Source organism: Monodon monoceros, unplaced genomic scaffold (assembly GCF_005190385.1).
Source record: "Monodon monoceros isolate NGI ecotype Baffin Bay Population unplaced genomic scaffold, NGI_Narwhal_1 Super_Scaffold_19, whole genome shotgun sequence".
NCBI classification, from domain to species: domain Eukaryota; kingdom Metazoa; phylum Chordata; class Mammalia; order Artiodactyla; family Monodontidae; genus Monodon; species Monodon monoceros.
The window spans coordinates 51,313,842-51,327,632 of record NW_021703775.1 but is presented as its reverse complement, the minus strand read 5'-3'; the positions used below and the strand labels follow the sequence as shown (position 1 = coordinate 51,327,632).

The following is a 13,791-nucleotide window of genomic DNA, read 5'->3' as shown; positions in this document are numbered from 1 at the left end:
CCCAAGAATACCAACACACATATAATGGGAGACCCAGGAGAAAAGGGATCAAAGAATATTTGAAGAAATAATGGCCAAAATTTTCCCAATTTTGATCAGAAACATCTAACTACACAACCAAAAATCACAACAAACTCCAAGAAAAATAAACTCAAAGAGATCCACAGCAAGACAAATTATAATCAAATTGTCAAAAGTCAGAGAATCTTAAACGTAGCAAGAAAATCAAGTGCAATCATCATGTGCAAGGGCTCAGTGAGGTTAACAGCTGATTTCTCGTCAAAACCATTAAGGCCAGAAGATAGTGGGGTAACATATTCAAAGTGCTGAAAGAAAAAACTGTTAACCAAGAATTCTATATTCAGAAAATCTATGTTTTGCAAGATAAAAAAATTCTGGAGACTGGTTGCACAACGTTAATATACTTAACATTACTAAACTGTACACTTAAAAACAGTTAAGATGGTAAAGTTTATATGTATTTTATCACAATTAAAAATAAATTTTAAAAAATAAGGAGAAATTAAGACTTTACAGATAAACAAAAACTGAGGGAGTTTACTTGCCCTACCTGAAATGTTACAGAAAGTCCTCCAGGCTGAAATAAAATCTAGATAGTAACTCAAAAGCATACAAAGAAGTAAAGAATACTGGTAAAGGTAGCTACACAGGTAAATACAAAAGTCAGTATTATTGTATTTTTGGTTTGTAAAAAAAATTTTTTTCTATACGATTTAAAGCCACATTCCACAATGTAGATATATAACCTATAACTACAATTAGGATAAAAATTAATAAAATGAAATGTGAAATTGAAAGACTGAGATATGAGTATGATTTATATAACTGAGATCTCTCATACTTTATTTATTCTAAATCAGTTATCTCTATTTTGTATTTCACATGGAAAAGATCCGGAATTGAGCTCAAATCCAAGCATACTGGGAAGGAAACTCTAATAAGAAAGTTCACCAACCAGAGAGTCAAGATACCGAAGTGTTATACTGTTAGCACAGCTAATAAGTCTCAGTGTCATTTACTAACTTCTGTGGGTCTTGAGTTCCCCATTTGTCAAATGGGGAGGATATAACAATATTATAAAAATTTATATGAAGGAAGAAAATAGTTGATTGAAAATTCTTTAGTAAATAAATAAGCAAATCTGAGGTATTATCATTATTACTACTATCAGCATGCATAAGCAGTTTCCTTATTTACCTGATGATGTTGGATGTTTCTTATGTTGCACGAAAAATTTTGGTAGAGCAGAAACTTATCAACATCTTTTTCATTTACTTTTTTTGAGGATACCTTTGCCAGAGATGACTGGATACAAATATATCTATTTTGGCACCTGTTCAGATACACAAATATTCAAACATTAAGTAGTTATTAACACGTGCTTTAGTAAAGAAACACGTTATATAGAAAGAAGATTAACAAAAAACTAAATGAGATTTACCACGAGATTTTTTTTTAATGATGCTCAACTATAAAAATGTTATTGACCCATCAAAAGGGGGCTCCTCGCCTATTCATGCTAGCATAGGTGTTCCAGATCTATTTATATTTCAACCCAATCCTCCCATAAAATGCCTAAATGAGTTCAGATACTATCTGCAGTTATGCAAGAGACTAATAACTCTGGCCTAGATATCATCCTTTTCTAACCACTGAGTTAGAGAGTCAGAACCAATTAAAAGCTAAAAAGAAGGAAACAAGATGATGTGTCAGGACAGCTTCCAATGACAATTTATGAAATTGAACCAAATTTCAGCAGCATAATTCCTTGTAAAAACACATTTAAAAACCTGCACAATTCTCCTACTTCAACTCATTCCTGTGAGGGCCACTGAGGAAAAAGAAAAATTCTCTCCCTTACATTAACAAAATCCCTGACAAGCTACAGTAGTCAACCGGTTCGTTTTCACCTTTACTCTCCTCTGCACAGCTCACACAGCTAGAGATGTGGAGAGAGAGGAAGAGTAGACCTCTGCCAAACCCTGTCCTCTGATACACAGAAGGAAAGGAAGGACAGAGTGCCTAAAAATAAGGTTTTTAAAATAATATCTTTTTATAATGAGGCATAAAATCCATAAGCCCAAGTAGGGTCTAGGTCAAAGGGTTTTACTCTCTTATAAATTGGGACTATGATACTATGGATAAGCTGCTCTCTCCACCAGCTAAAATTCATTTTGAGGTCAGCACTTTTATCCATACCTGATACTAAACATTCTCAAGTTAACCCAACCACTGGTAAACATTATAAAATTAAGGGCATACAACTCAATACGTTTAAAAAGCAATGCCACCCATTCTAAATGGTTATGAATCTCTCTGTAGCATATATTGCACAATGCAGTGGTTTTTAAACTGTGTTCCTCAGAGGCCTCTGCTAAGATGCTTCAGGGTAAGGAGGATGAACAGGCAGAGTTCCAGGCTCCCTGCCCAGAATTCAATTAAAGCAACTTTACTTTTATGTTTTATGTATTCGGGTTCTGTTGTTTGAGCAGAGAGCTGTGCTACTAAAAAAAAATTTTAATTTTTAAAAGTCTGAAAATAAAGTTTTTAATGAACACTGCAGTTAGCACTAACCATGCGACCCTTAACATCACGAGTCCACAAAGCAGAAAACTCTGAGAGTTACTCACAATTTCCGAATGAAGTCAAGCGTGTCTTTGTCTTTAGCAATCATGTCTGCTAGAATATGCTGCACTCCTGTTTCAATATCCTGGAGTGCTGAAAGCCCTTTAGGAGAAGGGTAAGAGGGAAAACAAAAGCAAGAACTACAGATTGGTTTTTAAATCTATAATTAAATCACAATAAATTTATTCCAGTCAAAATAAAACCCTAAGTTGACAAACTTAAGACAGAAAAGTATCCTCTGTGGTGACCTAAATGGGACAGAAATCCAAAAAAGAGGGGCTATATGTATACATGTAGCTGATTCACTTTGCTGTACAGTGGAAACTAACACAACATTGTAAAGCAACTATACTCCAATAAAAATTTAAAAAACAAACAAACAAAAAGACAGAAAAGTATCATAGTAGTGACTAGCTTCCCTCAGCAACAAAATCAAGTCTCCAAAAACAATAATACAGGACCTTAACATACCATATAACCTAGTGGTGAAAAATGCAGCTCTGGAGCCAGCTGCCTGGTCTAATCCTGGCTCCACCATCTACCAAATGTATGACCCTGGGCAAGTTACTTGTTCTCTCTGTGCCTCAGTTTCCTATAAAAATGGAATAATAATAGTATCTACTTCATGAAGTATTTACAAAGATTAAGCATTATAGGATTAAGCATTATAGGTTATAGGAAATATATATTAATAGAGTCATATCCCAAGGTATACTATTTCATTCCAGTTACAAAAATTCTCCTTTGCAAAGAATTTTATTAATATTCCTATTTTGGCTTATGAGACAGTTATTCACATTTTCAATGACCTATTTGAATTTCTCAAACCTCAAATGAGCACAAAACAAGAGCCATTATGTGGTTGTTCATCTTCACAGCTGAACTGTCTACCAATGGCACATTAAGTTCTCTCCAAGTGCTTTCGGTTTGCTAATTTACAGCAGTGTGTCTTGTACATTATGGCTCCTGCAATATCAACTTATACACTGAGAGAGATCATTTGCAATGCATTATTTATTTCTTTTGTCTTTATTGCTCTATTTCCATTAAAGCTTCTTTTTTTTCTTCCATTAAAACTTGAATTACACAAGCACTGAGTATCATAAGTATGTTTTTCTGAGGGTATGGTTTTAGTGAGTAACAAGTACAGAAGACAAAGAGGACAGGAGAACAAACTTACAGAGTAATTAATAAAGAGAAAATGCCTTGTTGGGTTGTATTATGATAATTGATAACTGATCTTAACTAATGATGTAACTGCATTTATTCCAAAGAAATTTAAAAAAAGAAATTTGGCCACTGAAATTAATAGGAATCCTGTTTACATTTTAAGAGAGTTTCCCTATGAGGGAATTTTCAGGAACAAATTACCTTTGAGAGGTGGAAGACTGTATATGTAAAGACTTACAACAGCTGTGGCGCATAGTCAGGAGTCAGTAAGTGTCTGCTCTTGTGTTAGCTTTCTCACTAGATCAGTGTTTATCCTAGAAAACCACTCACTATGCATTCATTCCTGGAGTCCAAAAGTACCTCACAGCATCATTACCCGAAGTTTAATGAGAATACCAGGGTGAGAAGTCAGTAGTAAAGATGGAACCTACAATGAGACCAATTAATGAGAGAGACTAGAAAGAGGAAATTATAGATTTTGCAATTGTAACAATGGGCTTTTGTAAAGCCCACATCATTCAGGGGAATACAATTTGTAAACCTTATGTTATCAAACCTACTTATTAGGAACTCAGTATGTGTGTGAACTAACGAAAACTTTGTACCAGAGGAGGTGAAGAGTGGAAGGAAAGAAAATAGACCAGAAGAGAAAAATAAAAACTGACCATAAATCATTATGCATCTAACATTCTGAAAGCTCCAACGTTTGATTCTATTGATAAGAAAATATACCATCACTGGGCACAGATAGTTCCCACTGTGGCTAACCTTAACGCTTGCCTATATGGTCTCAGTTAATATTAAAATATTAAAGTTGCAAACATTTGAAAATATAACAAAAAAATAAAACAAACTTGAATTTTACTCATTTCAACCCATCTCTAAATTCAAATATTTACCATTGCTTTTTCATTATTGCCCTTTTCAATATAGCTATTAGGATGTGTATTTGTGTATGAGCAGATATTCATATTTTCACAGACACATACTTAATTTTTTTAATTGCAAATTCACATTTGCCAGATTATATAAAATAAACATAGGTTTTGGTATGCTTATTCTCTACAGTTTAGTACATCCTGTAGATTTTGTTGTCAGAGACTGCCCCCTACAGACACTCTCCCAGCCTAAAGGAAGGAAGGCTAAAAGGAACTAGAATGAGAGTAGTAATCACCAGAGCATCAATCTCCCCATTCAATCCTAGCATTAATCTCCCCATTCAATCCTTTCCACTCCCTGGAAAAAGCCACTCTTACTCAAAAAGCTCTCACTCCAAGGCTCATTTTGACAATAAAACCAATATACCTTGACACATATCAGTTGACACTTTCCTTGGGTTCTTCTTAGAAATATCTCTCCCTTACCCCCTTCCTCTCTCATTCTCTCCTGTTCACGCACACAAAGTGAAAGGAAGATTCACTTAAGAAAAAGACAAACACTTTATTCATGGAGAATAGAAGTGTGGAAGTAGGACTTCACTTTACAATCCATGTCTGTCCGAACTGTTGAAGTTCTTTTTAAAAAGTAGATATGATTTTTATAATTAAATAAGTTTTTAGAAATAGAATAAAAAATTTAAAAGACAATACAGGAGGATCTTTATAACCTTGGATATAAAGGAAATTCTTTAAAAAGAAAAAGAAGCAATTATCTAAAAAGAAAAGATTAACAAAATTGAAAAGATTAATAAATTAACTATGATAAAACTAAGACCTTCTATTTACCAAAAGACAGCATAAAGAAAGTGAGAAGAGGGCTTCCCTGGTGGCGCAGCAGTTGAGAGTCTGCCTGCCGACGCAGGAGACACGGGTTCATGCCCTGGTCCGGGAAGATCCCACATGCCGCGGAGCAGCTGGGCCCGTGAGCCATGGCCACTGAGCCTGTGTGTCCGGAGCCTGTGCTCCGCAACGGCAGAGGCCACAACAGTGAGAGGCCCGTGTGCCGCAAATAAATAAATAAATGAAAGAAAGTGAAAAGAGAAGTTACAAGCTGGGAGAAAAGATTTGTAGCACATGTAACTGAGCAAGAATATCTAAAAAATACTTATAAATTAATAAGAAAAAGTGAAACAACACAACAGAAAAATGAGCAAAAGAGTAGAACAGGCACTTCATCAAAAGAGGAAAGCTGAATGGCTAAGCAGGAGGTATACTGGGATTTGTTTTATTAGAATTATTTACTCTTTATATGCTGTAATATTCTTTTGTATCATCATTACTTAATGAAACAATTTTTTTAACCTAGGTTTTCAAATTAAAAAAAGAAAGAAACAGGAGCGACCTCTTTATTAAGTAAAGCTGGTACCTTTAACATTGGGCCTAATGTAAGAGAGCAGATTGAGGTCCCCTGGATTCTCAAGCAGTGTCCTGGCTGCTCCTTCTAATCCCAGCTGCTTTGCTCTCTGGGCTTTGGTGCCCTTGCTTCCAGTTTTATATGGTGCTGACTAGGAAAAAAAGTCAGAAAACATACCAAATTATTCAGTTTTAAAAAGCAAAAGTTAAAATTAGGACACAAAATTACAGGACATGTGAGAATGCTAAAGACATCCTCTTCTCAACCCTTTCCTCTTCCTTCAAAGATTAATGCTAACAGAGAATACAAGTTGTATGAAAACAGTTGTTCCTTATCAGACTCTTTATACTTTTCTATATGCTTACAGTTAGCTATCTGCTTGGATTCACTCATCCCACAAACTCAGTGCTTGGACTGCCAGGACTGCAAGTCCTCAACTCAAGCAAGCTCCTCTAGAAGATGTCCTCACACAATGCTTCTACTTCTTAGTCCACATTCACTCCTCAACCCACTGCCCCCTGGCTTCTCTTTCCACACACCTTGCTGAAAGTGGTATCACAAAGATCCACAATGATCCTCTAATTACCAAATATACATTTTTCAGTCCTTATCTTGCCAAAACTCCCTGCTATATTTAATTACTTAACCATTGATCATTACCTCCCTCTATGACTCTCTTCCTTAATCTTTTATGGGTATCATCATCTCCTGATTCTCTTCATACTTCTCTGACTATTCTTTCCATGTCTCCTTCTTAAGCTCTCCCTTCCTCCACCCATGCTTCAAAAGTTAGTGTTCCTCAATGGTCTATCCTGACCTGCTTACCCCATGATCTCTCCTTGAGTGGAATCTTCCATTTTCATGGTTCCAAATACCAATTACATGCTGCAGACACTCACATCTATGCCTCCAGCTCAGCACACTCTCCCTTAAGCTTACGCTTCTGTTACCTACTCTCCTTTTTCCCCACTCAACTGGGAATTCCTTGAAGACAAGGACTATGTATTAGTCATCTTTGTATTGGGTTGGCCAAAAAGTGCCTTCGGTTTTTAAGTAAAAATAGAAGTCATTTTTCATTTTCACCAAGAACTTTATTAAACAACGTATTCACCCTTCTGTTCCACTACCTTCTGCCATTTTTCAGGCAACTTCATAATTCCATCTTCCCAAAACTTTTTATCTTTTTGAGCAAAGAACTGTTCCAGGTGCCTTTCACAGTCTTCCAGGGAACTGAAATTTTTTCCATTAAGAGAATTTTGTGAAGACCGAAATAAATGGAAATCCGAAGGTGCAATGTCTGGCGAACATGGCGGATGAATCAGAACTTCCCAGCCAAACTGTAACAGTTTTTGCCTGGTCATCAAAGAAACATGCGGTCTTGCATTGTCCTGATGAAAGATTATGCATTTTCTGTTGACTAATTCCAGACGCTTTTCGTCGAGTGCTGCTTTCAGTTGGTCTAATTGGGAGCATTACTTGTTGGAATTAATCATTTGATTTTCCAGAAGGAGCTCATAATAGAGGACTCTCTTCCAATCCCACCATATATACATCACCTTCTTTGGATGAAGACAAGCCTTTGGTGTGGTTGGTGGTGGTTCATTTCACTTGCCCCACGATCTCTTCCATTCCACATTGTTGTACAGTATCCACTTTTCATTGCCCGTCACAATTTGTTTTAAAAACAGAACGTTTTCATTACGTTTAAGTAGAGAATCGCATGTGGAAGTGTGGTCAAGAAGGTTTCTTTCGCTTAACTTATGTGGAACCCAAACATCAAAGCAATTAACATAACGAAGGTGGTGCAAATGATTTTCAACGCTTGATTTGGATATTTTGAGTATGTCAGCTATCTCCCGCGTGGTATAATGTTGGCTGTTCTCAATGAATGCCTCGATTTGATCGCTATCAACTTCAACTGGTCTACCCTACTGTGGAGCATTGTTCAGCGAGAACTTTCTAGCACGAAACTTCGCAAACCACTTTTGACACGTTTGATCAGAGCACCTTCTCCATATGCTGCACAAATCTTTTTTTGCATTTCAGTTGCATTTTTACCTTTCTTGAAATAATAAAGCATAATATGCTGAAAATGTTGCTTTTTTCCTTCCATCTTTAACATTAAAATGGCTACAGAAAAATTCACCAGTTTTGATAAGTCCTTTTTTTAAATGCACGCTGATATGACAGCTGTCACATACAATCTAACAAAATTGTTTTGAATGAAGTTAAAGACAACTAAGTGCTACTACAGCCATATTATGGGAAAAAACGATCGAACCTTTTGGCCAACCCAATAAATCCAAGTGCCTATCACAAAAAAGTGCTTAATAGATATTTACTGAATAAAGAATATTTTATTGAATTAAATAATGATGGTGGCTGATGACTTTAGCTTTTTATTTCAAGCTCTTTAACTATAAGACCCAAATCATAATATACTGAGGTAAGTATTACATTAAAAGATAAAAAGGATTCCTTACCACGTGTTCTAGTTCTTCAAAAGTTTTACAGTTCAGCAAGGCTTTTAACAAGCACTCAGACATCTTCCCCTCCTTCTTAATTTTTTGGATTGTGTTATAAGTCTTCTTTGCAACAGCCCTGAAAATAGAAACTTTTATAATATACAAGACCTATATGTTAAAACTTTCTTTTTGAAGCTATATCAAACTTACAGAAAAGTTGTAAGTAAGGTAAAAAGAACTTTTCCCCCCTCTGAACCATTTGAGAATAAGTTACCATCATCCCCAAGTACTTTACTATGTATTTTCTATAAACAAGAATCTTCTCCTATAACCATCAAAAGCAGGTAATTAAAATTGATATTAACATTGATATAATACTGATACATTCTAACCCTCAGATCTCATTTAAGTTTCACCAATTGTTCCTATACATGTCCTTGATAGTGAATTCAGCTAAGAATGGGTTTTATGTAATGGCTATGTGTCTACAGTCTCCTTCAAGCTGAAACAGTATTTCAGTTTCTCCTTGATTTTCAAAACCTTGATACTTTAGAATGTATTATTATTACAGCCTTTCATCCTATTTCATTACCTGTTACGATTTATAATTTCTGCCTAATAATGGTATTGCTAAAATGATGGGCAAGAGTTAGAGAGATGATAATATAAATTACTAAAAATGACTGATGGAAAAGAAAACTAAATCTACTTATGAAAAACAAGAAAGGCAGAAGATTATAAGTTAATGAGGAAGAATATGCAGTCCTTAGATCACACCTCTGTGTCTTCTACATTCCTGGTAGCCCAAGACTGTTTTCAGAGGGTGAAGCCTACCAGGGTCATTTTGACAAAAGGCCAATGACCTACTGGCTTGCATATGAGGGAGAGGAAAGGCATCTTTAGAGAAAATACAGAAGTTTCTTACTATCCATAATCATAATCTTTTTTTTTTTTTTTTTTTTTTTTTTTTTGCGGTACGCAGGCCCCTCACTGTTGTGGCCTCTCCCGTTGCGGAGCACAGGCTCCGGACGCGCAGGCTCAGCGGCCACGGCTCACGGCCCTAGCCGCTCCGCGGCACGTGGGATCCTCCCGGACCGGGGCACAAACCCATGTCCCCTGCATCGGCAGGTGGACTCTCAACCACTGCGCCATCAGGGAAGCCCCATAATCATTTTTTGATTCACTTTTTTAAGTGACCCTCAGTAAGAAATACTTTTACCTTGCAACCCAGTATATACACATATATAATTTCATATTTAATAAAGTTAATAAACATGATAAATAGTTTCATGAAACAATATTTACCTTTACCACAGCAACTGCACTCATATTTTCTATTCTCTATTTCATTTTTGTTAAAGTGGTAATGACCTACCAAATTAGTTTCACTACTCATTTATGAGCAGCAATTAATAGGGTAAAAACCAATGCTCTAGTTATAGAAAAAGCTGAGCTCAAGAAAAACAGAGACCATACCTCATTACCAAAAAGAAATCTCTGTATGATATAAAAAGATCTTCTAAGTCCTAGTCAATGCCACCACTTACTTGGAGAAATAGTCCTCTACTAATATTTAATGTATTCCTCTATTAATAGATACCCAGAGAATGAACTCTGTTGCAGCTAAAGTGTGTTTTTAGAGAAAAAGAAAATAATAATGTTAATCTTGACATAAAGCTCCTATTTGTCCCCCACCCAATCAAAAATTGGTAGAATACCTTTAATTTTTTTAAGTAAACTATTCTTGATTGTTTGTGACACTTTCCCCAATTTCAGATCCCAAAACCCTTAAGATTTTCTTCATTACTTTGCCTTCAACCAAACAGAAAGCTTACTTCCTAATTTGCAAATTGCTGGACTTCTAGATGTGGCCTTTAGATGATTTTGTTTGACCTCAAAATTTTTTTACATAAAAATTCAGATTATCAGTTTTTCAAAAATAGGAAGATACAGCAATCTGGGTAGAGAACCCCACATGTTATAATCTGATGGAGATGAGTAGCAGCTGCCCCTCTTAGACAGGACTTGTGATCTCCAATTTGTGTCCCTTTGTGCTTGATTATACTAGCCTGGCCCTGGGTGATCTGAATCTGAAACCACTTGAATAACTAGTCATTTATATTTCTGGGTTGGCTAATTGATTTTGCCTCTTGATGAAATATAACTTTCCACATATTAGCATTTAAATCTTCCTGGCACTAAAAGAAATCAAACAAAAGGGGTAAAAATGTTAGTGAGAGGCAAGTTCCTCCAAAATCACAGAGGCTTATTAGGCTCATTCTAAAAATAACCCTTAGTGTTTTTAGAATGGCTTCATGGTAAGATTATATCCAATATAAATCATATCCTTGTTGAAAAACACACATAGCAACAACACAGCACTTGGCATGTAGGAGACATGCAAAAAATAAATGAATGGTAAAGACTGTTTCAATAAACTCTACTGAATACAGTTAGTTTTATAGCCTTTATATGTTTATTTCTGAGTTATTACAATAAATCCAGAGGAATATTTTTTTAAAGAGTGCTTTCCATTCTATAACCATACAAAACTCACAATCCACTAACATTAAATTACCATGCCCTACAAAAGAATAGAAAAAGGAAACTCTATATAGCCAAAGAATTCTCCATTTAGGGACTTCACAGTATTAAGAGGACAGTTTTATGTAAGCTATTGAAGATTTAGACTAAAATGTATTTTTCTGAGTTACCTGCTGGTAGTTCTAATTTTTCCATTTCTATGAGAGAAGATGACATTCAAACTCATAGGCACAGACTCTTAATAATGCAAACCACCTTTTGCAGATACATGCCCAAGCTATGCATGAACACACCAGCAGAGGGACTCTGCACACCCCTAAATAAGTAAAATGGAGCTGGCTTCCTCTGTCAGAAGGGGACTATATCCAGATTACAATAAATCAAGAAAACAAAATATTGGAACTGTCAAAATATACTATCACTCACTTCCTCACCGTTTCGCCTCATTGGCTCACACACCCTCTTTCCCCTTACACAAAGCTCATCCCTTCCCAGGTTTCTTACCGTAGCTCCTCTAGAGTTTGTTGAACTTCTCTCAAGGAATCAGCATCAAGGTTATTAATAAGCTCTTTTCGATAACGTATAATGAAGGGAATTGTGTTATCATCATTAAAGAGACGAATAATGTTGGCACAAACCCAAAGTTCAATATCAGTTCTCTCAGATAAAACCTGTAAATTAATATTTAGTGATTTAAAACTCTGAAAATTAAACATCTGTATTATAACATATGGTTTAAAATACAGCAATTAAATAATGTTCTCCAGCCACTTAGAAACAAACTGCTGTGGTTTTAAAAAAAGAAGAAAAGGAAATTGTATGAAATATATATATATACTGACAATCAAAGAATAGTCATTTCACTCATTCTATAAAATCCAATCGAAACCACTCTGTATTGCCCGAATTCTACAGGGCTCAAGTGAGATATGCATTTTTCATCTCTCAGATTGGCACCAAAGAAGGAGATGGTAACTCACTGTGCTGGCATAAGTGATGGGAAAAGGCACTTTCAACTATCGCTAGTGAGAAAGTACAATGGTAAACCTCTGGAGGAAGAACAGTTTGGCAATATCTATCAAAATTTACAATGCATAAACTCTATGACCCACCAGTTACACTTCTGGAAATTTGTTCTGATATATTCATACCTCTGGAAAATGATATTATTTACAGTGATATTTTTTGAAGAATTTTTTCCAGTATGGTAGAAGTCAGCAAAAAATAGTCTACAATGGGGAATCGATAAATAAATTATGATATGCCCGTGGAGCAGAATACCACTCAACTTACTCTTATATGAACGGATATGGAATGAATTACAAGAACTTGGAACATGGCTTATTTTGGGGAAAGGTAACTGGTTAGCTTAGAACTAGGGCAGGAAGAGCCTTCTATATCTTTGGAATTTTGTATCATTCCCATATACTACATATTCAAAATAATTATTTTTTAAAAAACAAGTCTACAGGTTTCAGCAAATATGTACATGTAAGCAGAAAAGTTTAGAGAAGTCAGCCTGGAGAAGAGAAAGAATAAAATGCAATTTCAGTAACTGTTCAGTAACTGTTCTCAAAACCTAAGCCGATTTTTTTTTTTTTTTTTGCGGTACGTGGGCCTCTCACTGTTGTGGCCTCTCCCGTTGCGGAGCACAGGCTCTGGACGCGCAGGCTCAGCGGCCATGGCTCACGGGCCCAGCCGCTCTGCGGCATGTGGAATCTTCCCGGACAGGGGCACGAACCCGTGTCCCCTGCATCGGCAGGCGGACTCTCAACCACTGCGCCACCAGGGAAGGCCCCTAAGCCGATTTTTTTTAAAGTAAAGCATGAGAGGCATAAGCTTTATTATTATTTCAATCTTGATGCTCAAGATATGCCAAAAATGTAAGAAAAAATTCAAAAACTATTAAAGCATTAACATGGTCAACTGCTTAACAAAATCAAGTCAATATATAAAATACACTGAATTTCAAAACTACAGATGAAATAAATGGCTGAGCTCCAGAGACTATTGAGGATACCCTCATTCCTCTGTGCACTGTATATCCTAAGGCCTACATCTTATCACCCATCCTCAGAATGCCAGCTTTACATCTCCAGCCCTACCTCTCTTCTGCATGAGCTCTGGACTCATTTAGCCAGCTACCTGACCTACCTCTTGAAATCCTATTAGGTATCTCAAACTTTGCATTTGCAAAAGTGATCTCCCTCTCAAACTTCTTCCTCTTCCAGTTTTCCCCTTATTATATCCATTCAAATTACCAGTTCAGGCCTGAAAACTAAGAGTCTTCAACTCTTTTGACTCCTTTAACTCTTAAATCTACTCTATCATAAGAATCAATCAACTCTAGTGGCAAAATATTTCTTTAGTCTATTACTGCTCTTCATTTCTGCCCTATAGCCCAGTCTAGTTCAAGCCAGGATTACTGCAACTGCCTTTTACTATTCTTCTCGCATCCACAGCAATCTCATCTATGTCAATTTCCATAAAACAACAAGAATTATCTTTCCAAAATCTATATTGGATCATGTCACCTGACTAGTCAAAACCTTTCAATGATTTCCCATAGCATTTAGAATCCAAAGTCCTTACCATGACCCAAAAAACATGGGCCTCCCTCTCCAATCTCATCTTATCCAGTCTTCCCCTCATTAGAAGCCAGCCCCAATGGGCT

General features: G+C 36.1%; 1 protein-coding gene across 3 annotated transcripts in view; it reads right to left on the bottom strand.

Annotated features, from left to right (window-relative positions):
* Window positions 1–13,791, bottom strand: part of SRBD1 (S1 RNA binding domain 1) — a 227,307-nt gene that overhangs the window by 193,664 nt on the left and 19,852 nt on the right. For all 3 annotated transcript variants that reach the window (XM_029232198.1, XM_029232199.1, XM_029232200.1), the window contains exons 5-9: window positions 11,622–11,788; window positions 8,592–8,709; window positions 6,121–6,259; window positions 2,652–2,748; window positions 1,219–1,354 (exon numbers count right to left, since the gene is read on the bottom strand). In XM_029232198.1, coding sequence (XP_029088031.1) covers window positions 1,219–1,354; window positions 2,652–2,748; window positions 6,121–6,259; window positions 8,592–8,709; window positions 11,622–11,788 — 657 coding nt within the window. The remainder of the gene's footprint in view (window positions 1–1,218; window positions 1,355–2,651; window positions 2,749–6,120; window positions 6,260–8,591; window positions 8,710–11,621; window positions 11,789–13,791) is intronic.